The sequence below is a fragment of the Aquarana catesbeiana genome, linkage group LG10 (assembly GCF_042186555.1).
Source record: "Aquarana catesbeiana isolate 2022-GZ linkage group LG10, ASM4218655v1, whole genome shotgun sequence".
Lineage (NCBI taxonomy): Eukaryota > Metazoa > Chordata > Amphibia > Anura > Ranidae > Aquarana > Aquarana catesbeiana.
Window position 1 is genome coordinate 31186592 of NC_133333.1, and position 26612 is coordinate 31213203.

The 26612-nt window shown below is 43.7% G+C and overlaps 1 protein-coding gene across 2 annotated transcripts in view; it reads right to left on the reverse strand.

The window, feature by feature from the left end:
• Positions 1-2133: 2133 nt before the first annotated feature.
• The window catches only part of LOC141110537 (interferon-inducible GTPase 5-like), a 71729-nt gene continuing 47250 nt past the window's right edge, over positions 2134-26612 (reverse strand). The window contains exons 1-3 of one of the 2 annotated variants that reach the window (XM_073601927.1): positions 14681-14893; positions 11217-11604; positions 2134-3673 (exon numbers count right to left, since the gene is read on the reverse strand). In XM_073601927.1, the coding sequence (XP_073458028.1) occupies positions 2455-3673; positions 11217-11380 (1383 nt within the window). In that variant the 5' untranslated portion in view covers positions 11381-11604; positions 14681-14893 and the 3' untranslated portion in view covers positions 2134-2454. Of the gene's footprint in view, positions 3674-11216; positions 11605-14680; positions 14894-26612 lie in introns of those variants that run through there. The other variant, XM_073601926.1, reaches the window with a different exon arrangement.

The following is a 26612-nucleotide window of genomic DNA, read 5'->3' on the forward strand; positions in this document are numbered from 1 at the left end:
TTGGAAAAAGACCTCTGGTCCTTAGGCAGCATAATTGTCCGGGGCTCAAGTGGTTAAGGGGGATATGATCAACATGTATAAATATGTAAGTGGTCCATATAGTGATCTTGGTGTTATGCTATTCACTTTAAAGTCATCACAGCGAACAAGGGGACACTTTTTACATCTGAAGGAAAATAGAGTTAAAGCGGGAGTCCTGCAAAATTTTTTTTTTAAAAAGTCAGCAGCTGCAAATACTGCAGCTGCTGACTTTTAAGATAAGGACACTCACCTGTCCCGTGGTCCAGCGATGTCGGCATCCGAGACCGAACCGTCCCTCGGTCCTCGGGTGCTGCCGCCGCCATTCTCAGTGAGGGAATCAGGAAGTGAAGCGTTGTGGCTTCACTTCCCGGTTCCCTACTGCGCATGCGTGAGTTGCACTGCGCGTTCTCAATGGTCCCCGCTATCTCCTGGGACCTGTGTGTTTCCCAGGAGACAGCGGGGGAGTGCGGGAGGGGGCGCGACTCCCGCAGGAGTCTATTCCCGGAAGTGGGTGCAGATACCTGTATTATACAGGTATCTGCACCCCTCTCCCCCCTGAAAGGTGCCAACTGAGGCACCGGAGGGGGGGAGGAATCCGATGAGCGGAAGTTCCACTTTTGGGAGGAACCCCGCTTTAATCTCCAAATACGGAAAGGTTTCTTCAAAGCAAGAGCGGTGGAAATGTGGAATATACTCCCTCAAGAGCTGGTTCTAGTCAGCTCAGTAGATTGTTTGAAGAAAGGCCTGGATTCTTTCCTAAATGCACATAATTTAACTGGATACTAATATTTATAAGTTGATCCAGGGAATATCCAATTGCCTCTGGGGGGATCAAGCAGGAATTTTTTACCCTGCTGGAGCAAATGATCCAATTTGCTACAGCAAACAAACACTTTATTTGTTTTTTTGCCTTCCTCTTGATCAGTTGTGGGTATATGTGGAGGTTTTCTATTTGTGCGTGTGTTTTATTTATCTAGATGGACTTGTGTCTTTTTTCAAACAGATTAACTATGTAATAGCTGTAGTGACTTGAGCCCCACTCAATTCACATGTGCATTGTAGCATTAATGTCCACCCTCAACCAGAAAAGAGGACCAGCCAGATAACAGGTGGAAAAAAAGTATTCATGCTGTTATTTAAAAAAAATAACATAGAGGGAGTCCAAGGAAAGACTGAGAAATGGAAGAAGTACTGGAGTTCTGCTATAAAGTCTACCTAAAGGCAAAACTTTTTTTTTTTTTTTTTGGACAAAGTGGAGAGGAATTAGAACCCCTGTCAAGTTTTTATTACTATCTATATCCCAATTAGGGGAGGGAGATCCACCTTCTCTATTTATCCTGTTTACAATTATCACCGAGAGTGAAAGGGGAAAAGAAAATCCAAAATGTTGGGTTGTCCCCAGAACAGGAATAAAAGAGATCCATCTACGGCCAGCTTTACTCTATCCAAAATGAAAAAAATAAAAGTTTTGTCTTCAGTTCTAGTACAGGCAAGATGCCAACAGTGCATAGTTAAATGACACTCTACCTAGCAAATATAGTGATATAGAATTTTTAAAATACAAAAGGAATTGTAATATCTGGCTTTAATAATATGTAGTAGTGAAGAAAGAGTCTTGAGCGTGAATAACACAACTTTTATTTTACTTATAATCATCAGCATCTATTTTAGCTTACAAAAGAATGCAGAAATTTCAAAAGCAGGCAATTAAATTAATAAAAGTTCATTGTATTATCAATTATAACAAAAGGTTAGTAAAACTGAGCGTGTTTAATTTAGAAAGAAGATTAGATTTGGGGTATGTATTGTGCATTTTGATATCCTATGAAACTTATACAATAAAAAAACTCACTGTGCTATGTGGTCATTCTTTAAATAGTCACTCAATGCCATTGTCTTGCCAATTTTGTAATTTTATACCCTTTACTTTTATATTCTGTGAATTGCTAAACCATTTTGGTAGTCTCCCTGTCAGATATTTGCCTTTCTAAAATGGATACCTACTTTTCTCAAACACCTGAACTCAAAAATTAGGAGGGTTGTCCACACACTTTGAGCCATTTAGGTAGGAGCGATGGCTATGAATCCACACACATTTTGCAGGGGGGGGGGGGGGTATTAACTAAAGGCAAATCCACTGAGCACTACAAGTGCACTTGGAAGTGCAGTCGCTGTAGATCTGAGGAGGACGGGAATATAAAAAACAGCATTTTTGCTTGTACATGATTGGATGATAGAAATCAACAGAGCTTCCCCTCATTTCAGATCTTCCCCTCAGATCTACAGCGACTGCACTTCCACTTGTAGTGCACAGTGGCTTTGCCTTTAGTAAATCAACCCTATAGTGTGTCAATTTGCAATGTGTAATCAATAGGTCTATTTGAAGCTGAGTGTGTAGCATTCACATGAGTATCCAACATATGATAACATTTTCTAAACTGAAGACTCTAAAGCTTTTAAGAGAACTCTTACAGCATCCTCAGCAATATATTTCAAGAAGTAGTAAAGCATTAAATATGTTGTACCAAACGACATGCCACCTGCAACCACTGTGCCAATCACAGGTATAGTACTGATTAAATATTCAACGAGCGCAACTGCCCCGGCTGCTGATCTGGTTAATAAGGTGGTGACAAGCTGTTTGTTTATCTCTTTTACTACTATAGGTGATCTGATCACAGACTTCAACTCTTTGACATCTTTATTAAATCTGTTAGCCAGCTTTTGAAGTGATCTTTGATCCAGGCCAAATGCATCCCGATATTTTGTCATTTCTGTCACCAAGATGCCAATATCGCAAGCAACTGACAGTCCTGGAATAGGGAATGTTGCCACAGCACAGGAAAGAGTTGCCCACTTCCAGATCTGCTTCCTTAAGGCTTTTCTTTTCTTTTCTAAAATTCGGAGAGAAATATTGGGCAAACATAACATAAACACATGTCGCTTTTGACTTGGAAGTTCCTTTTCTAGTGTCTCTTGCATTTGATTGAAGTCATATTTGTTAAAGTCTAGAGAGGAGATGAGAAACACCTTTGGATCTTGGATCCCTCCATAATTTAGGCATTTAATGCAGTCATTCCGAATCTCACGCAATACATTCTCTTCATCATATGACGTATAACGACGTATTTTAGAAGCGTGCAAGTCTGAGTCTACTTTTGATCGCACAAAGTAAAATTTCTTTCCCATGGACTTGATCTCTTTAGCCAGCGCTCTATCATTATGCCGGAAACGTTCCGATGACATAATTATAAAAAAGTCATATTGATGGAAATTAACATCTTTGAGGTAATTGTTTGGGTCAAAATTTGGGGACCCAATTCCGGGTAGATCCCAAAATGTCACGTTTTTGTACTCTGGATGTGGATAGAGTTTTGTTTCCATGGTGGTCTCTGTAACTCCTGTTTTAGCAGCACCTTTTTCTTCATCATTATCAATGCCACAGATGGCATTGACAAAAGTAGACTTTCCTGATCCTGACTCTCCTGTTACTGCAATGTTTAATGAAACATTTTCAATCTCTCTTAGAGATCGACTGAGTTTTTCGGATGCTGAACATAAGTCACCTTCTTCTAAAGCTGCCTTAATTTCCTCCGCTTCCTCTGTTGAGATCATATGAAAGGTTTCTGAAGAATCCATTTTGGAAAAGTTTCTAAAGAAAAATAAAAAATATTTTTACATAGGTTTTGTAACATGACATTTAAAAAGACCCTGACACTCTTTAAAGGGTTAGTTCACCTTTCTCTGTAGATCAAATTACACTACTTATAGAACTATCCCTGAGGAAGGAGTTAAGTGCCTCTGAAACGCGTTGGATCTCTTCTCTTTATGTGATCTCTGCCTGTGTCAAATCATGTACAAATAAGTATAAGCGTATTGTACCCTTGTGAATCCCTATTAAACCCTACATGTGGAATTTTTAATATAGTGTACTGTTTAATACTTTTTTATGCAATTACAATAAAGTTTATACGTTTATGGATAAAGTATTTTTTGAGCCATTAAAGTCACATTCAATGGGGATTCTTTTTGCCATCCATTGTTAATTATTGGATGTTGGCCAGGAAAACAGTGAACTTCTAATTTTGCGTTTATCTACATAAGATTTTTTTTTTTTAAAGGTTTACTAACCCTTTAAAAAAAAGTCCTAATGGCACTCCCCTAAAATAGAAGAGGTATTATATTCACCTCGCTTGGTAAATACAAGTAAAAACTTAATAGAACTTTTTAACCACTTCCCGTCCGCGATATAACTGAAAGATGGCTGCAGCGCAGACTTAATTTGCCGGGAGGGCCGTCCATGGACGTCCTCCCGTGTTTGAGCGGCCTGCGCACCCCCTGCAAGGTGCGTGCGGCATGCTCTGTGATCAGCGAGTCTATGAGACTCGGCTGATCACAGATCGGAGTAAGGGGTCGATCCCGATCCCTTACCACGTGATCACCTGTCAGCCAATGACAGCTGATCATTTGACGTATACAGAGCCGTCAATTGGTAGTAGCATGTGGAGAAAAAAAAAAGCCGATCACCGGCGGCTGTGAGAGGGACCCACCAGCGTCACCTCTCAGTGCCCACCAACGCCACTTACCAGTGCCCACAGTACCACCCATCAGTGCCCACAGTGCCACCTATCAGTGCCCACAGTGCCACCTATAAATCACCAATCAGTGCATCATCACCATTCTGCCTATCAATACCACCTACCAGTGCCCATCAGTGCCACCTACCAGTGCCCATCAGTGCCCATCAGTGACATCTATCAGTGCCACCCATCAGTGCCATCTTATCAGTGCCCATCAGTGCCATCTTATCAGTGCCCATCAGTGTCGTCTTATCAGTGCCCATCAGTGTCATCTTATCTGTGCCTATCAGTGTCGCCTTATCTGTGCCCATCAGTGCAGCCCATCAGTGCCCATAAGTGCAGCCTCATCAGCGAATATTAATGAAGGAGAAAAATTACCTGTTTGCAAAATTTTATAACAAACTATGAAACATGTTTTTAAATACCACTAAAAGAAAGCTCCATTTGTGTGAAAAAAATGCTAAAAATTTAATTTGAGTACAGTGTTGTATGACCGCGCAATTGTCATTCAAAGTGTGACAGCGCTGAAAGCTAAAAATCGGTCTGGGCGGGGGGGGTTTAAGCGCCCAGTAACCAAGAGGTTAATAAGGCAAAGTGGGGAGCAAATGGTAACAGATCAAAGACCAAACCTTTGCTATATACACACCAAAGGAGAAGAAGAAGATGCATTTTTTCTGGTGCTGCTGGTAAGTATGCAGCATATCGAACCAAATACTGTATTTGGAAAAAAAACATATTTTTATTATCGCAAAATCCTCATTTAATCAGCATATTTTCTTGCAGGAGTGTCTAGGTGCAAAATATTCCCTGCTATGGAGGTTTACAATTCATTTTATAAGATTCTGTACCTTTCCTCTGAAATCTACCTTCAAAATACCCCAGAATTCAGCCAAGTAAATTCTTTATAGGATGACAGTCCAGAGGGGTGACACTTGTGGGCAGCGGCACCGCTAACGCCATACAGTCCTCACCCCCTACCCTGATCATCTCTGGCATCTCTCCTGGCTGTCTCCCTGTCTCACACAGCGGAGCGGAGCGAAGCCGCCTCCCACATCTACACAGGAGGAGGGAGTCCAAGGGACACACTGCTGTGCCTATCCAGCGCTGTTCTAAGGTCTGTAAAAATATAATGCAAATGGACATGTGCTTGGGGGGGCACTATGGGAGGGGGGTCTGCACTGATGGAGGAGGGGGGTCTGCACTGTTGGAGGGGGGGTCTGCACTGATGGAGGAGGGGGATCTGCACTGATGGAGGGGGGTCTGTACTGATGGAGGGGGTCTGCACTGATGGAGGAGGGGGATCTGCACTGATGGAGGGGGGTCTGCACTGATGGAGGGGAGTCTGTACTGATGGAGGGGGGTCTGCATTGATGGGGTTCCTATACTGATGGAGGGGGGTCTGCACTGAAGGGGTCTATACTGATAGATGGGGGGTCTGCACTGAGGGGGGGTCTGTACTGAGGGAGGGGGGTATTTACTGAGGGAGGGGGTCTATACTTAGTGGGGGGTCTGTACTTAGGGGGGGGTTTATACTGAGGGAGGGGGGTCTTTACTGAAGGGGCACTATAGTTGGTGGAGGGGGGGTGACACCAATTTTTAGTGATACCAGTGCCAGTAGATAGAGCTCTTACCAACAGAGCAAAAAAAATACATTTTTACAGAGCTCAGTAGCTCAAGCCTAAATGTACACACACACACCAGAGCAGTTTCTCTTCCCTCTGCCTTGGGTTTCAGTTAGAGGCAGAAGGGTTGATTAACTAAAACTGAAGAGTGCAAAATCTGGTTCAGCTGTGCATGGTAGCCAATCAGCTTCTATCTTCAGCTTGTTCAAATAAAACCTGGAAGCTGATTAGTTTCTATGCAGACAAGATTTTGGACTTTCCAATATTAGTAAACCAACCCCAGAGTGTCTGAAAGAAAACAACTATGGAAGCCCCCTCACCTTGTAAACCCTATAGTGCTCTGTAAATCACGTGTCAGGGGTATATCCTGTATTAAATGTTTACAGTATTTGTCAAACAAGGATTGTGCTCTATATATAGTATAATATCAGTTTAAAACTTAAAACAAATACCCCAAACCATTATAGTTTCCCTTTAAGAACATTTATTATAGAATTTACATACGTGAAAATCATTTGTACAAAACACATTGACATGTATAAGATATAGACTTTTATTTACTCTATACATGAGTATTGCCCCGTACACACGGTCGGATTTTCCGACGGAAAATGTGTGATAGGACCTTGTTGTCGGAAATTCCGACCGTGTGTGGGCTCCATCACACATTTTCCATCGGATTTTCCGACACACAAAGTTGGAGAGCAGGAGATAAAATTTTCCGACAACAAAATCCGTTGTCGGAAATTCCGATCGTGTGTACACAAATCCGACGGACAAAGTGCCACGCATGCTCAGAATAAATAAAGAGATGAAAGCTATTGGCCACTGCCCCGTTTATAGTTCTGACGTACATGTTTTACGTCACCGCGTTCAGAATGATCGGATTTTCCGACAACTTTGTGTGACCGTGTGTATGCAAGACAAGTTTGAGCCAACATCCGTCGGAAAAAATCCTAGGATTTTGTTGTCGGAATCTCCAAACAAAGTCCGACCGTGTGTACGGGGCATATATGTTGTTTTCCTATGATAAATTAAGTAGATATAGTATCTAAAATATTCTACATTCCATTGACTGTTCTCCTTTGCACTATACCTCCTATTACTCTATGAGCAACAAAAATGTGATAAAGCCTCCTAACCATCACCACACTATCCTAAACCAAAGAAGGTTTTGGCTGGAGGTGGGTTTAGGCAAAAAACATTATTTTGGAAGTATTAAGGCAACCACTTTTGAGTTCGCCTTTGAAAATACTAGTTAACTGGCTGCCATTCAGATACAATGACTTCAGTGATTTGTGAGTGACTGGCCCAGAACAAACATGCAGGCCAAGGAGCTCTCAACTAACTCAGAATTTTCTGACCTTCATATTTGTTCTGGGTTAGCAACCTGGTGGCTAGCATTTTGCAGAAGGAGATCAGCAGTGGTAGCTACAGTATTTATCTCAGTAGGGATTTCCATTACAACAACCCTGGGCCACCTGGCCACCTACCTTTCCTGGTGACCTGTGCCTTCAAAATTTGCTTCTTTGCTGCTCCTAGGTCACACAACGTAGAACACATTTCTGGATGAGTTAAATTGTTTCTCTGAATTCTGTGGTTCCTCTAGCTGGCTCACACATCCAGTAGTGACATAGATTCGGCAAGAGGAAAGACCAATAACACTATTCTGTACTCCTACTCCTGGACCTCTCTGCTACCTTTGATATGGTTGACCACCCCCTCCTCCTCAAGAAACTCCACGCCTTTGGTCTCCGTGACTGTACTCTTAGCTGGTTCTCTTCCTACTTATCCAACTGCACCTTTAGCGTTTCTTACAACTCTACTTCCTCCTCTCCTTTTCCTTTCTCGGTTGGGGTCCCCCAAGGTTCTGTTCTGGGACCTCTCCTATTTTCAATCTACACCTCCTCCCTGGGTCAGCTGATAGCCTCCCATGGCTTCCAATACCACCTCTACGCTGACGACACCCAAATCTATTTCTCTACTCCTCAGCTCACTCCCTCTGTCTCCTCACGTATAACTAATTTACTATCAGATATATCAGTCTGGATGTCACACCACTTCCTGAAACTCAGTCTATCCAAAACCAAACTTATAATTTTTCCTCCCACATATGCCCCTTCCCCTGATCTCTCTGTCAAAATCAATGTCACAGCTATAAGCCCATCCCTGCATGCCAAGGTTCTATGTGTAGCCCTGGACTCTGAACTCTCCTTTAAGCACCACGTCAAATCACTGTCCAAATCCTGCCGCCTCAACGTCCCCAACATCTCCAAAATACGCCCCTTTCTAACCAATGACACAACAAAGCTCTTAATTCACTCGCTGGTCATCTCTCGCCTCGACTACTGCAACTCCCTTCTCATTGGCTTACCTCTACATAGTCTATCACCTCTTCAATCCATCATGAATGCTTCTGCCAGACTCATCCACCTTACCAATCGGTGTCTGCTACTCCTCTCTGTCAATCCCTCCACTAGCTTCCGCTCGGCCAAAGAATTAAATTCAAAATACTAACAACTACCTACAAAGCCATCCACAATTTAGCCCCCAGCTACATCACTAGCCTAGTCTCTAAATACCAACCTACTCGTTCTCTTCATTCCTCCCAAGACCTCCTGCCCTCTAGCTCCCTCGTCACCTCCTACCATGCTCGCCTCCAGGACTTTTCCAAAGCCTCTCCAATCCTATGGAATTCCTTACCCCAATCTGTCTGCTTATCTCCTACTCTATTAGCTCTATTAGCTTTTAGACGATCCCTGAAAACCCTTCTCTTCAGAGAAGCCTACCCTACCCACACTTAACAACTGTATTTATATTTTCTCCATCAGCTCATCCCCCACAGTTATTACCTTTTGTTTACATTTGACCCTCCATTCTAGACTGTAAGCTCTAACAAACAGGGCCCTCTGATTCCTCCTGTATTGATTTGTATTGTAAGTGTACCGTCTGCCCAAATGTTGTAAAGTGCTGCGCAAACTGTTGGCGCCATATAAATCCTGTATAATAATAACAGAGTGTGGCAGGAAAAGCAGATATTTATACACCTGGAAGTATGCAATACCTGCAGTGCAAGGGGAGCAACAACGTGTCTGAGTTTGATGACACCAACCACCAGAAAGGTAAGTATGTGGCCTCAATTACAGCATTTGCTTCCTTTACAAATGACCCTGTGATGGTCACTTTTATCCTTTGAGGAGTAAAATTGTGTTCTTTATATAGGTGACCAAATGATCAATGGTGAGGTGCCAAATTATCTCTAACCTGATGACCTGCCACTCTAGGTCAATGCTCATGTAGCAATGGACCACCTTCTCTATTTGTGACCTGCATAGAGGCAAATGCTACATAAGAAAAGAGAGGCCCGAAGCAAAAAAAAAAAGGGCTACATGACAAAGGGGACAGGGTAGGATAGGGTTCTTTAGAGACAACAGGAGAATGGATGCTACTTACCAGGATTGGTCAATTTTCAGAGATTAGGAGGGCTGTGGGGGGTATACAGGTATACAGGGTGGGATTAGTAGAGGTGATAAAGCAGTTGGAACCAACGGACATGGAAGAAACTTCCCACCCGCCCTGCATTAAATCTCTTTTAATGTTGGTCATAATGTCTTGGCGGTTGGGGTCATTGGAATCCTTGGAGATCTAAGGTATGGAGTCCTCTTCTGTATCCCAGGTAATGGTGGGTTAACTGGGAAGTTGTAATTAGGATGTACACTATATTGCCAAAAGTATTGGGACACCCCTCCAGATCATTGGATTCAGGTGTTCCAATAACCTCCATGGCCAGAGGTGTATGAAATTAAGCACCTGGGCATGCAGACGGCTTCTATAAACATTTGTGAAAGAATGGGTCGCTCTCAGGAGCTCAGTGGATTCAAGCATGGTACCGTGATAGGTTGCCACCTGTGCAATAAGTCCATTCGCGAAATTTCCTTGTGACTAAACTTTCCACGGTCAACTGTTAGTGGTAATGTAACAAAGTGGAAGCAACTGAGGACAACAGCCACTCAGCCATGAAGTGATAGGCCACGTAAAATGATAGAGCGGGGTCAGCGCATGATGAAGCGCACAGTGCGCAGAAGTCGCCAACTGTCTGCACAACAACAGTGCATAGAGAGCTTAATGGAATGGGTTTCCATGACCAAGCAGCTGCATCCAAGCCTTACATCACCAATTGCAATGCAAAGCGTCAGGTGCAGTGGTGTAAAGCACACTGCCACTGGACTCTAGAGCAGTGAAGACGTGTTCTCTGGGTGACGAATCATGCTTCTCTGTCTGACAATGCGATGGATGTTTTTGGGTTTGGCAGTTGCCAGGAGAACGGTACTTGCCTGGCTCCATTGTGCCAAGTGTAAAGTGTGGTGGAGAGGGGATTATGGTGAGGGGTTATTTATCAGGGGTTAGGCTTGGCCCCTTAGTTCCAGTGAAGAGAACTCTTAGGCTTCATGTACACGGGACATTTTTACAACCTCTCCTGAATGATTTAACTTGACAGATAGTAACCAACGTTTAAAACGTCCGTTTTGCCACGTTTACGTACCGCGTTTAGAAGCGTTTTAAAAAATATATAATTATATATTTCTTTAAATAGCCAAAAATGAAAAACGCCTGTAAACGAAATGCAACAAAATGCAAGTTACAGCGTTTGGATGCGTTTAGCTGCGCTTAGATGTGTTTGGCGCTTGAAATGCCTGTATTTACTCGGTGTAACATCATCTTTTATATTTTACAAAAAAATTGGGGTAAATACTGTGTGTTTTTTTTATTATTCAATAAAGTATATTTTCCCCCAAAAAATGTGTTTGAAAGACCGCTGCGCAAATACAGTGTGACATAAAATATCGCAATTTTATTCTCTAGGATCTCTGCTAAAAAATATATGATGTTTGGGGGTTCTAAATAATTTTCTAGCAAAATTTAAACTTTTAAACAAAAAGTTCCAGAAAAGGTCCGGTCTTCAAGTGGTTAAAGAGATGGAAGTCATACTTACAGGGGGTGTGGGTAATCTGAAGGATATGTTGTGGTTTCTACCACTCCTGTTTTAGCAGCACCTTCCAATTCATTATCATCAAGACCCCGGATGACGTTGACAAAAGTAGCCTTTCCAGATCTCGATTCTCCAGTTACAGTAATGTTCACTATAGGATTTTCCATGCAGTTGTCTTGCTCATTGATCCTCCCAGCGGTGTCACACAATGTAGTTTCCCGCAATGCATTTATGATCTCTCGTAGCTCAGTTTCGGACACAGAACCATCTCTTGATGTGGCATCACCTTCTTGTAGAGCTTGAGCAATCCAATCTCCCGTATTTCCTCATCAGAAAGTGGACTAAATCCATAACCTGCACCTGCATCCATTCTTATGGTTGAACCAGACTCCTGGACAAAAGGAACATCAACCATGAATGGACAGTATGGCACAATAAAAGATATTAGCACAGAAAGATGAATTTTGGTTGGTATTTTGTTACATTTTTTACATTGTTCTCCATCTTATAAAATCTATTTGGGTCATTTATGAAAGGAAATTGAATAGTTCCATAATTGCTAAGACCTCTATTCTTAGTATGCCGTTTAGTTTGGAAAGGCCTGATTTTTTTTACTCCTTCATGGGCCTACAAAATATGGTGCTTTCCCCACACGTGGGTCAATTTGGTGAGAGTAAATTGGTCAAGTGTTGGGGTTTGATGGAATATGAACATGCCTTTAAAAGGGAGATTTCCATAACAGAGTACCCTGGAATCACGTTGGGTGATTGTCACCAGATAAGAACAGCAGACGCCTAGAACAGCTGGTATCAACAGTTTAACTACTTCAATACCAGGCACTTACACCCCTTCCTGCCCAAGCCAATTTTCAGCCGATCAACGGCTCTTCCTGTTTACATCGTGATCAGCCGTGATTGGACACGGCTGTTTAGTAGTAAAGAACCTCTGTCATAGGCTCTTTACCGAGATCGGTGCAGCGGTGTGTCAGACTGACACACCACCGATCGCCACAATGTGCGCCCCCACGGGCGCGTGAGAGCGGTCGTTCTGGAGGGCCGTCATATGACGTCCACCCAGAACGAGAGCCGCGCCATCATTTGGCGGCCGGCGGGCGGGAATTGGTTAAACTAACCTGAATTTCACTTTTAGGACAGCATTTTGTGTTATTTATGGTAACTTTTTTTTTTCCACTGAATTAGATCATGTAAATGTGAGAGAATACAGTGGCCATATAATTTTTTTATTATAGGTATAATTTAAATTATAGAGACAGAATATCAACCAAAAATCCAGAAAACAACACGATACAAATGTTATAAATTGAGTTGCATTTCAGTGAGTAAAATAAGTATTTAATCACCAACCAACAATAATTCTGGCTCCCACAGACTACAGTAGGTGTTCATGTGGCACACAGATTAGTCCTGTCAATTTAAGAAGGTGCTCCTAACGACAACTCGTTATGGGTATAAAAAGACACCTGTCCACAAAATTTCTTTCTTCCATTGAAACCTCACCATCATGGTCAAGACCAAAGAGCTGTCATAGGATGTCAGGAACAAGATTGTAGACCTGCACAAGGCTGAAATGGGTTACAAGACAATCAGCAAGAAGCTTGGTGAGAAGGAGACAACTGTTAGAGCGATTATTCTCAAATGTAAGAAATACAAAATAACCATCAATCGCCCTCGGTCTGGAGCTCCATGTTTTCACCTCATGGGGTAAGGATGATCATGGGAAAAGTGAGGGATCAGCCCAGAACTACACAGTAGAAGCTCGTGAATGATCTCAAGGCAGTTGGGAGCACAGTCATCAAAAAAAACATTGGTAACTAGGGGTGTTGAAAATAATTGTTGAATCGATGCATCGCGATTCAGCCTTAAAGGATTCTGCATTGATGCGGAGAAATCCTGAATCGCGATTGTACCAATGACGTCATTTTGGTGCACCTCTGTCAGAGTCCTCCTCCCCCCCCCTCTCACCAATCTGAATATCCCGGCGTGCCGTCCTCCTCCCTCCTCCTCTTCCAGCGGCCACTGTAACAGAGTCCCACCTCCTAGACCGAGTCCTGTGATAGACGGAACACTGATCCATCAGTTACTTTTTGTTTTTTTACCTAGGCAAATTATGTCACACATCCCAGGAGTCTTCAGATGGAGAGGAGAGGAGGAAGGGTTTTCTCAGCTAAGCACACCCTCCTGCATGCACGCTTGAGCTAAGGGCAGATGGATTCTAGGAAGTAAATGCTACGTGAATAATTTGCCCTTACTCAAGATCGCCACAGCCAGAAATTCTTGGAGGGTGTTTTTCAAAGTGATTTTGCTACAAAATAAAGCATAGAGACGTGGATGGGTGGGGGTGTTTGCTTTGAATATTCAAAATGAATTAAAGTCATTGTAAAGTCAGAAGTTTTTTTTTTTTCTCTTGATGCATTCTATGCATTAAGATAAAAAACCTTCTGTGTGCAGCAGCCCCCTCAGCCCCCCTTTATTTTTTGCTATAAAACATACCCAATAAAAAAATCTAAAAAAATCTATTTTCTTCATGAATTTAGGCCAATATGTATTCTGCTACATATTTTTGGTAAAAAAAACCCCCAATGAGCGTATATTGATTGGTTTGTGCAAAAGTTATAGCGTCTACAAAATAGGGGAAAGATCTGTGGCATTTTTATTATTATTATTTTTTTCTACTAGTAATGGTGGTAATCAGTGATTTTTAGCAGGGCTGCGACATTGCGGCAGACAGACCGGACATAGCATTTTTTACAATTTTTTGGGAACCAATTACATTATTACAGTGATCAGTGCTAAAAATATGCACTGACATTGTAATAATGACACTGGCAGGGAAAGGGTTAACATCGGGGGTTAACTGCGTTCCCTGGGTGTGTTTACTAACTGTATGGGGGATGGGCTGCTTGGGACAACACACAGATCCATCTTCCTGCATAGCAGAAAGACAAGATCCTGTGTCATCCCCTTACACAGGGAGATCCCCATTCTGTCTCTGCGGGGAACGATCGCGGGTGGCCGGCGGAGATCGAGTCTGACAGACCCGCTGATTTTATCCCCCCGCTGGCCAATGGGCGCCAACAGAACGCCGTGTACAAACCCGACGCACAGCTACAGTGACGAGCCAACCCGCCGTAGTATAAATGCGGCGTCTGGTTGTCAAGCGGATAGCATTTTCAATTTGAGGTGCTCAGATGTAGTAAAGATCTGCTTTAATGCATTCTATGCATTGAGGTAAAAAACCTGTGTGCAGCGGGGGGTGTGGCTTGACGGTGTGAGTAAATGGCTGCCTAATCCCTCAGCTCCTCAGGATAATCAGCTAAAGCGGCCACACAGCGACAGATAACAGGGCCGACAAACGGCTCTTATCACTCCTCTACTCCCCCACACCACCCGACCGCGATGTCCAAATGGAGAAAGGAGTAAAAATCTCCTAGAAAGCTGACAACTTACTTCTCACTGCCTGGTATCACTGACAGCCAAGATGGCGCCCGTGGAAGCTCAGCGCGGCTCTCCTCACCCTCTCCAGGGATGGAATTCCTCCAGACCTCTGTGACACCCCCCTCCACAGACCACCAGGATGAATCTTCCCCCCCAATTCACCCTCCACAGCAAGCCCAGCTAAATCAAGGCTCAGAACAACAGAGCCAGAGCACACACAGCCCAGCACAGGTCCTGTTTATTCTCTCTCCTTCCTCCTCAGCAGTCATCAGTGCTGGAATCATTCCCTGCTTCAGACCAGCCTTTGTCTGAACAAACCATGAAGAACATGCTCTATCCCTCAGACAGACCCTGTACACTGACCTGTCCACAGCTGTATCATCATTGTCTGTCTCAGTACAACACCATGACCAACGCATTAACACTATAGAGTCCAGAGTGGGTGATTTGTACAATGCCCATAATAAAATGGTGGATGCAGTCACTGACCATGAGGATGAACTACAACAAATCCGACTCAAGCTGGCAGACCTCGAGGACCGTTCTCGAAGGAACAATATAAAATTCCGCAATATTCCAGAGTCGGTCCAACAGGCTGACCTAACAAAATTCATCCAATCCCTAATGCGCTCACTCATACCCGAGTTGTCTGAGAGAGACCTGGAGATTGACAGTGTAGATACTTGCCAGCACACCAAGGATCAACACACGGTGGCATCCAAATGGTTTAGTTTATTGCATGAACACAACACAAAAAGGTGCAACGTTTCGGAGTCACGCAGGACCCCTTCGTCAGGCATGTGACATGCCTGACGAAGGGGTCCTGCGTGACTCCGAAACGTTGCACCTTTTTGTGTTGTGTTCATGCAATAAACTAAACCGTTTGGACGCCACCGTGTGCTGATCCTTGGTGTGCTGGCAAGTATCTACATTGTGACTTGAATCAGTATCCAGCTGGTTGTTGCTGCAGCACCCGACCTTTAGAGCTTATACTAGGAACGTGTGCGATGGGAAAATGAAACATTGCTGGAGATTGACAGGGCACACAGACTCCCTAAACCTCCCCATTTATGAGCCTCTTTTCCCAGAGATGTTTTGGCATGCATCCATTTCTTTACGGTCAAGGAGCGCATCATGTATGCAGCGAAATGCACAGCCAGACTTCCAGACCCCTTTAACTCTATCAATCTCTACGCTGACCTCTCCAAAGCCACCATGGAAAACCACCGCCAACTCGCTACGATTACCAAGGCACTCCAGAACCACAAAATCCCTTACAAATGGGGATTTCCCACCAAGCTACTTAGCACCCACCAGAACAAGACCCATGCGGTGAGAATGCTCCCTTCGGGTCTCCAACTATTCAAAGCCTGGCACATCATACTTGCAGATACCCCAGACCCTCAAGACCAATCAAACCACCAAATGGAGACTGGAGGAGCTTACCAAAATGCTTGAAGCTATATTATGACCCTGTTGCCTCTGATTCAACAGATGCTGACTACCTGCAGCTTCGTTCATCTGCACCCGTCTGCCTAGACAGTTGTTTATAGACCTACCCGTTCCACGGTGAGTCTATCTACCCCCATCCTTGTGGTTTTGTGCAGTAATTACTGCCCATTGAGCTTGAGAACTTCACCTCCTCTCGAGCTCTCCCTTTTTATTTACCCTCCCCTATACCTGTACCAGCTACCCTCATCTTATTTTCATTTTACCAATTATATATCTGCATCAGAAATTCTAAACAACAACTTTCTGCCATGGCATTTAAAATTGTCTCCATTAATGCTAGAGGCCTGAACACTCCTCAGAAGAGATCTGCACTACTTAAGGAGGCTATCACCCAAAAGGCCGATATCCTTTTAGTGCAGGAAACGCATTTCGCACTAAACAAAACCCCTCAGTTCAAACTGAAAAATTACCACCAGCTCCTTTTAGCCTCCAATTCAAAGAAAAAAATTGAGTCTTCATAGCTGTCCGAGATTCTATTCACTTCAACCTGTACCAAACCATCCTGGACCCCGAGGGTCGCTATATAATTGCAATTTGCGACATCAATGGAGTCACGTACACGCTAGTCAACGCCTACAGTCCAAACAAGCAGCAACTGCGCTTCTGCAAACGCTTACACAAGAAGGTGACACAAGTCACAAAAGGCAGAATAATTATAGGAGGTGTCTTCAATATAGTCGGAAATCCTGACATTGACACCAAATCAACAACCCGCCACCAACGACCAATTTTGAATCCTTTTCTTCAAGCAAATGGCCTATTCAACGTCTGGAGATGCCATCATGGTTCAGAGCGGGACTTTTCCTATTTTTCGTCATCTCAACTATCCTATTTCCGCATTGACTTCTTTCTGGTAGACAAACACACTCTCCAGTCTCCAAGATATTACGGAATCCTCAATTGGAACCATTACATGGCCTGACCATGCTCCTATTACAATCTCTATGGGAGAAAGGGCAACCAGACCGACTCGTATCTGGAGACTCGACACCTCTCTTCTTGCAGACTCTAGTATCACCCAAACCATCACCGATGAATGCCACGCTTTCTACGAACTTAACGACAACCTAGATATTGACCACTTTGTTCTTTGGTCTACATACAAAGCATATATGCGGGGAATCCTTATTAAACTGCACAGTAAGGCTAAAAAACGCAGGAGGCAGCAAATTGAAGAGATACTATCCCATATTGACCAACTAGAAAGTGTAAACAAACAATCCCCTTCCCACAACTAATGAGCTCCTTGCCCAGAGGCAAAAACTCTGCTCTGTGCTTCTCTATAAATTTGAAACCAATCTTAAAATTAGCAAGGCCAACTTCTATGCTTTGGGTAACAAAGCCAGTTCACTTCTAGCCTGTCAAGTTAAGACTCAAAGAACCAAATGTAAAATTGCTTCCGTCTACCACCCCACTTCTAAACGCTTACTAACCAATCCCCAAGACATAGCAAATGCCTTCAGTGACTACTATTCCTCCCTCTATAACCTAGCCAATGACCCCACCAACCCACAACCAACAGACCCCCTTATTCAAACATTCCTGTCATCAATTGACCTCCCAACCATCACCCCTGGCCAACTTCATCAGCTATCCAAGCCCTTCACAAACAATGAAATTATAAAAGCTATTAAAAGGCTTCCCACCAATAAATCTCCAGAGGAAGACGGATTTGTCAATGAGTACTTCAAACAATTAAACAACATCCTTTCCCCACATCTCACTACTCTTTTCAATTTTGCTGCCTCCTCTGGTTCTTTTCCACTAGATATGTTACACTCGATTATTATTACTATCCCTAAACCAGACAAAGATCCTTCCTCCACAGCCAATTACAGACCTATCTCTTAACACTGACGTGATGTTATATGCCAAAGTGTTGGCATCCAGATTGATGCCCCTCCTCCCAATCTTGGTCCACCCAGTCCAAGTCGGAATGGTACCCGAGACAGCATCACTGTTGGCCTGGAAAAAACATACCCTTAATACCTCTCCTAACCAATCATTACACGCCCACCCCATCCCTCTCAGAGTGTTAGAAAGTCTAATCTTGAATCTTAAAATCCAACACTGGCATACATATGGGATCAAGTCCCTAAGCGACCTCAGATCCCAAAAATCAATGAAAGCATTTAGTGCCCTCCAAAACGAATTCAGTCTACCTACCTCTGAAACCTACAACTATATAAGGATAAGCTACTTCCTCAAAACCTCTAAACTCCCATCCACAATCCTTATACCTACACCATTCCACAGATTTTACTCCCAACCCACATATCCAAAACATGGTATCTCCACGTTCTACGAGGCCCTGAATGATCAAAGACCATACTCCCAAATATCCACCCTTTCCAAATGGGAAGCAGAACTAAATATCAAGGCGACCCCCACTATGTGGCAAAAGGCCTTCAAATCCACCCATGCAGCATCCCAGTGCTCTAACCACTGGGAAAACTATCAGGAAACTGTACATAGGTGGTACCTAACACCCTACAGGTTATCAAAAATATACCCAAACTTGCCTAACACCTGTTGGAGGACTTGCGGCAGTGTGGGTACTACAACACACCTCCTTTGGTTCTGCAGATCCCTCAGCTCCTTTTGGAGACAAATCTTTTTCCTAATCTCATCTATATAACAAATACCTTCACAGCCCTCTCCGGAATTAGCCCTACTCCACTTGGGTATAGAAAAATTACCGCCCAAATCTAGAGTTGTGATCATACACCTTTTACTACTTGTTCTGAATATGTTACACAAGTTGTATTTAACGCTATGCTCCAGTTGGAACATCTGCTGAACTACTACATGTATTAACGATGTATGTGAAAAACTTCTGAAAAAGAATATTGAAATAAAAAAAAAAACCCCAGCCCCCCTGAATACTTACCCCCCATCTCGATCCAGCGAGGTGCATAAGAGCAGCGGCTTTCCTGGGTCTCTCTCTCCTCATTGGCTCACACAGCAGCGGGAGCCATTGGCTGCTGTCAATCACAGTCAGTTAGTCAATGAGGAGAGAGCGGGGGGACAGGGCAGAATCGTGCTCTGCCTGGCTCAGAAGTCAACCTGCTTGAGTGCCGCCATAGCAAGAGGCTTGCTATGGGGGCAGGTGGGACAGGGGGGAGGAGCCAGGACCACCGTGGGGGACCCAAAAAAAGAGGATCAGTGCTGCTCTGCGCTCTGTGCAAAAACATTACACAGAGCAGGTAAATATATTTGTTATTATTATTTTTTTTTGTTATTTTTTAAATTATTTATTTTTTTAATTACAATCTTTAGAATCACTTTTAAAAAAAATGCCTTAGAATCACTTTAAAAAAAAAGGACACAGACTTAAAAAAAAGGACACAGACTCAAACCTCCCTTCTGGTTTTCCTCCAGACCCTACACTTTCTGCTTCCCAGCTCCTCCCCCAGATTCTTCCTGGCAGCAGCACAAGGTAAGGGGATGCACTGTGATGTAAGGGAGGGTGGGGCACTCTTGGCTGCCGATGGTGGGGGGGATCTTGACATCTAATGTAATGGGGGGTGGGGTGCTCTGGACATCTGGTCTTACAGATACAACCGGCCCTTTTAGTGCAACCATAAAGCTGATGCGGCCTGCAATGAAATTGAGTTTGATACCCCTGCTTTAATCCCTAACTCTTAACCCTTTACAAAAAAGTAAAAAAAAATAAAATAAATAAACAGTAATAAATAAAAGTGGATAAAAAAGCTAAAAAAAATAGCACCAAATGATGAAACAGATGATATTTTTCTCTATTGGCTAATTAAAAAATGGCAAAGCTCAAAAATGCTTAAAAAACGCTGTACACAAACGCTCAAAAATGCGCAAGAAAAAAAAAAAAACGCTCCAAAAAAAACCCAAAAGCTCAACGCTCAGGTGTGAATGCAGCCTAACTGCTTCTAAATGGATACATTCCTACATATAATATATCCAAAACATTTTAAGAAAGTCCCAGCAATTGTTACCGTGCTTGTTTTGACATGTCTTCTTCAACGGTATCTGTCTCTTTCCGCTCGTTCTTGTTTGATATATATATGTAGCGCTGACAACTTTTGTTTTTAGCCATATGTGTGTTATACAGGACATAAGTTGTTATAGTGCCATCTTGTGGACAGTTGAAAAGGTACAATGCTTTTAAATTTTATGATTAACCACATGAGCCCCGGACCATTATGATGCCTAAGGACCAGAGGTCTTTTTCCAATTTGACACTGCGTCGCTTTAACTTTTAACTGCGCGGTCATGCAATGCTGTACCCAAACGAAATTTGCGTCCTTTTCTTCCCACAAATAGAGCTTTCTTTTGATGGTATTTGATCACCTCTGCAGTTTTTATTTTTTGCGCTACAAACGGAAAAAGACTGAAAATTTTGAAAAAAAATGATATTTTCTACTTTTTGTTATAAAAAAAATCCAATAAACTCAATTTTAGTCATACATTTAGGCCAAAATGTATTCGGCCACATGTCTTTGGTAAAAAAAATGTCAATAAGCGTATATTTATTGGTTTGCGCAAAAGTTATAGCGTCTACAAACTAGGGTACATTTTCTGGAATTTACACAGCTTTTAGTTTATGACTGCCTATGTCATTTCTTGAGGTGCTAAAATGGCAGGGCAGTACAAAACCCCCACAAATGACCCCATTTTGGAAAGTAGACACCCCAAGGAAATTGCTGAGAGGCATGTTGAACCCATTGAATATTTATTTTTTTTGTCCCAAGTGATTGAATAATGACAAAAAAAAAAAAAAAATATTTACAAAAAGTTGTCACTAAATGATATATTGCTCACACAGGCCATGGGCCTATGTGGAATTGCACCCCAAAATACATTCAGCTGCTTCTCCTGAGTATGGGGATACCACATGTGTGGGACTTTTTGGGAGCCTAGCCGCGTACGGGACCCCGAAAACCAATCACCGACTTCAGGATTTCTAAGGGTGTAAATTTTTGATTTCACTCTTCACTGCCTATCACAGTTTCGGAGGCCATAAAATGCCCAGGTGGCACAAACCCCCCCCCAAATGACCCCATTTTGGAAAGTAGATACCCCAAGCTATTTGCTGAGAGGCATATTGAGTCCATGGAATATTTTATATTTTGACACAAGTTGCGGGAATGTGACACTTTTTTTTTTTTTTTTTGCACAAAGTTGTCACTAAATGATATATTGCTCACACAGGCCATGGGCCTATGTGGAATTGCACCCCAAAATACATTTAGCTACTTCTCCTGAGTACGGGGATACCACATGTGTGGGACTTTTTGGGAGCCTAGCTGCGTACGGGGCCCCGAAAACCAATCACCGCCTTCAGCGTTTTTAAGGGCGTGAATTTTTGATTTTACTCTTCACTGCCTATCACCGTTTCGGAGGCCATGGAATGCCCAGGTGGCACAAAACCCCCCCAAATGACCCCATTTTGGAAAGTAGACACCCCAAGCTATTTGCTGAGAGGCATGGTGAGTATTTTGCAGCTCTCATTTGTTTTTGAAAATGAAGAAAGACAAGAAAAAACATTTTTTTTTTTCTTTTTTCAAATTTCAAAACTTTGTGACAAAAAGTGAGGTCTGCAAAATACTCACTATACCTCTCAGCAAATAGCTTGGGGTGTCTACTTTCCAAAATGGGGTCATTTGGGGGGGGGTTTGTGCCACCTGGGCATTCCATGGCCTCCGAAACTGTGATAGGCAGTGAAGAGTGAAATCAAAAATTCACGCCCTAATGCCCCGTACACACGGTCGGATTTTCCGACGGAAAATGTGTGATAGGACCTTGTTGTCGGAAATTCCGACCGTGTGTAGGCTCCATCACACATTTTCCATCGGATTTTCCGACACACAAAGTTTGAGAGCAGGATATAAAATTTTCCGAAAACAAAATCCGTTGTCGGAAATTCCGATCGTGTGTACACAAATCCGACGGACAAAGTGCCACGCATGCTCAGAATAAATAAAGAAATGAAAGCTATTGGCTACTGCCCCGTTTATAGTCCCGACGTACGTTTTTTACGTCACCGCGTTTAGAACGATCGGATTTTCCGACAACTTTGTGTGACCGTGTGTATGCAAGACAAGTTTGAGCCAACATCCGTCGGAAAAAATCCTAGGATTTTGTTGTCGGAATGTCCGAACAAAGTCCGACCGTGTGTACGGGGCATTAGAAAGCCTGAAGGCGCTGCTTGGTTTTCGGGGTCCCGTACGCGGCTAGGCTCCCAAAAAGTCTCACACATGTGGTATCCCCGTACTCAGGAGAAGCAGCAGAATGTATTTTGGGGTGCAATTCCACATATTCCCATGGCATGTTTGAGCAATATATCATTTAGTGACAACTTTGTGCAAAAAAAAAAAAAAAAAAATTTGTCTCTTTCCCGCTTGGGGTGTCTACTTTCCAAAAAGGGGTCACTTGGGGGGGGTTTGAACTGTCCTGGCATTTTATGCACAACATTTAGAAGCTTATGTCACACATCACCCACTCTTCTAATAACTTGAAGACAAAGCCCTTTCTGACACTTATTGTTTACATGAAAAAGTTTTTTTTTTTTGCAAGAAAATTACTTTGAACCCCCAAACATTATATATTTTTTTAAAGCAAATGCCCTACAGATTAAAATGGTGGGTGTTTCATTTTTTTTTTTTTCACACAGTATTTGCGCAGCGATTTTTCAAACGCATTTTTTGGGGAAAAAACACACTTTTTTAAATTTTAATGCACTAAAACACACTATAGTGCCCAAATGTTTGATGAAATAAAAAAGATGATCTTAGGCCGAGTACATGGATACCAAACATGACATGCTTTACAATTGCGCACAAACGTGCAGTGGCAACAAAATAAATACATTTTTAAAAGCCTTTAAAAGCCTTTACAGGTTACCACTTTAGATTTACAGAGGAGGTCTACTGCTAAAATTACTGCCCTTGATCTGACCTTCGCGGTGATACCTCACATGCATGGTGCAATTGCTGTTTACGTTTGACGACAGACCGCCGCTTGCGTTCGCCTTAGCGCAAGAGCAGGGGGCGACAGGGGTGCTTTTTTTTTTTTTTCTTTATTATTTTTTTGCTTTTTTATCTTATTTTTAAACTGTTCCTTTCATTTTTTTTTTTTTTTTTTTTATCATTTTTATTGTTATCTCGGGGAATGTAAATATCCCCTATGATAGCAATAGGTAGTGACAGGTACTCTTTTTTGAAAAAATTGGGGTCTATTAGACCCTAGATCTCTCCTCTGCCCTCAAAGCATCTGACCACACCAAGATCGGTGTGATAAAATGCTTCCCCAATTTCCCAATGGCGCTATTTACATCCGGCGAAATCTAAGTCATAAAATGCTCGTAGCTTCCGGTTTCTTAGGCCATAGAGATGTTTGGAGCCACTCTGGTCTCTGATCAGCTCTATGGTCAGCTGGCTGAATCACCGGCTGCATTCTCAGGTTCCCTGTTGAGACAGGAGAGCCAGAGAAAAACACGGAAGACGGTGGGGGGGGGGGGCATTCCCTCCCACGGCTTGTAAAGGCAGTCTAGAGGCTAATTAGCCGCTAGGATTGCTTTTACATGAAAGCCGGCTGCTGGCTGAAAAGAATGATACCAAGATGATACCTAAACCTGCAGGCATCATTCTGGTATAACCACTCAAAGTCGTGAATGGCGTACCTGAAGACAAAAAAATGGTTAACAATAAAGCACAGTAAACGGTAAAGTATAAATAATTACATACCTGAAAAACAAACATGATAAAACATAATAACAATAAAACATTGCAGAATAGAATACAGTAAAAAAGAGCAGAACAATAGAGAGAGAGAATAGAGAGAGAGAACAATAAAACGACAACAATTTTTTTTTATTTTATATATATATTTTTTTTTTACACTTTTTTTGTAACTAACTTTTATAACGGTAACCGGTTCCAGGTTCGGGTCTCTCAAAATGCGATGGCATCTTGGGAGACCCTGTGAAAGTGTGCCTAGTCTGTGGAATGCTGTACCCTACGCTAATACTCAACTAGTGAATGGTAGCGTTCAAAACATTCACCAATGCAAAGACCAGGATGTCAGGACAGGAGGGACAATAATAGCGGGTGTCACGCCTATATCCGCGCTTGCTGCAGACACGACATCTTTTTTGGGGGGGTTCGTTGGGTAGGGGTACTCGGGAGGACATAAAAATGCCTCTCATGCAGCCGACTGCATTTGGTTGGGGATGTGAATGGGGGAAGTACGGGCGCTGCAGAAGTGGTGGGTTCCCAATTAGAATTGGCGAATGCAGCAGGAAGGGCACTATGGGCACGACGGGCCTGTGTTTGTCTTCTTGGTGGCAGCGGGACACTACTTGTGCTTGCCACCTCACCAGCTTGAACTGCATTTATGGGACTCGCCACGTCACCAAGTGTTACTGCAGTGCTGGTTTGACTATGACCGGGGTGTACTAGGCCGCTGGTGCTTGCCAGTTCACCAAAACGCTACCAAAAAAACTGTTAGCGATCGCAGGGATCAGGCCTGACTCTGCGAACGCTGCAGTTATGCGTTTAGTGTTTTGTAAGTGTCAGTGATCGATCGATACTGCACTTGGGTGGGCTGGGCTGGGCCGAGCGGAGGGGCAAAACGCAGGTGCTAGCAGGTATCTGGGCTGATCCCGCTAACACTGCGTTTTTGGGAACCCTAAACTGCTGGGGACGCTAGTATAGATCTGATCGGATCAGATATTGATCCGTTCAGATACTATACCACTAAGGGAGGTGTACCGTGCGTGCGTGGGTGTTAGCGGTACTGGCGCTAACCTGACGCTGCCTGGGGCTGGTGCTTGCTAGTTCACCAAAATGCTACCAAAAAAACTGTTAGCGATCGCAGGGATCAGGCCTGACTCTGCGAACGCTGCAGTTATGCGTTTAGTGTTTTGTAAGTGACAGTGATCGATCGATACTGCACTTGGGTGGGCTGGGCTGGGCCGGGCGGAGGGGCAAAACGCAGGTGCTAGCAGGTATCTGGGCTGATCCCGCTAATACTGCGTTTTTGGGAACCCTAAACTGCTGGGGACGCTAGTATAGATCTGATCGGATCAGATATTGATCCGTTAAGATACTATACCACTAAGGGAGGTGTACGGTGCGTGCGTGGGTGTTAGTGGTACTGGCGCTAACCTGACGCTGCCTGGGGCTGGTGCTTGCTAGTTCACCAAAATGCTACCAAAAAAACTGTTAGCGATCGCAGGGATCAGGCCTGACTCTGCGAACGCTGCAGTTATGCGTTTAGTGCCTTGTAAGTGACAGTGATCGATCGATACTGCACTTGGGCTGGGCCGGGCGGAGGGACAAAACGCAGGTGCTAGCAGGAATCTGGGCTGATCCCACTAACACTGCGTTTTTGGGAACCCTAAACTGCTGGGGACGCTAGTATAGATCTGATCGGATCAGATATTGATCCGTTCAGATACTATACCACTAAGGGAGGCGCATGCTGCGTGCGTGGGTGTTAGCGGTACTGGCGCTAATCTGACGCTGCCTGGGGCGACGCATATCACTGCCGGGCGATCGGGGGGCTAAACCTTTATTCGGTAATAAACGGCGGGTGCCCTGACACTATAAAAAATAAACGAACTAACCAGCGTCACCCGTAACAGTTATACGGTGATCAGCGGTGAAAGGGTTAACTAGGGGGCCATCAAGGGGTTAAAACATTTATTAGATAGTATATGGGGGTCCCTGTCGCTATAAAACGCTGACGGCAAACCTAAATATTTACCTCACTAACTAGCGTCACCAGCGACACTAATACAGCGATCAGAAAAATGATCGCTTAGCGACACTGGTGACAGGGGGTGATCAAGGGGTTAAAACTTTATTAGGGGGGGTTAGGGGGGTATCCTAGACCTAAAGGGGGGTAATATTCACTGCCCTAACACTGTAACTGTCACAAACTGACACCAATGCAGTAATCAGAAAAAAAAAAAAAAACTGCTGGTGTCAGTTTGTGACAGGGAGGGGGGGGGGTGATTGGGGGGGGATCGGGGGGCGATCGGGGGGGGGATCGGGGTGTTTTGTGTGCCTGGCATGTTCTACTGTGTTGTGTAGTGTTGGTGCACTCACATACCTGTCTTCTCTCCTCGGCGCTGCAACGGAATACCGAGCCGAGGAGAGATGACATCATTTCCTTTGCTGCTATTTAGCATACAGCAGCAAAGGAAGTGATCTGATTGGCCGGCGGCGATCGCGAGGGGGGGGCCACGAACGGATGGCCTCCCCCTCACCTCCGATCGCCGGGGGACAAAACGGGACCGCCTCGGGCGGCGGGGGGGGGGGTCCGATCAGACCCCCCACCCGCGGGAGGCAAATCACGTACATGTACGTGATTTTGCCTGCCCGTGCCGCCTTGCCGACGTACATCGGCGTGAGGCGGTCCTTAAGTGGTTAAGAGAAGTGACATGGAAGTG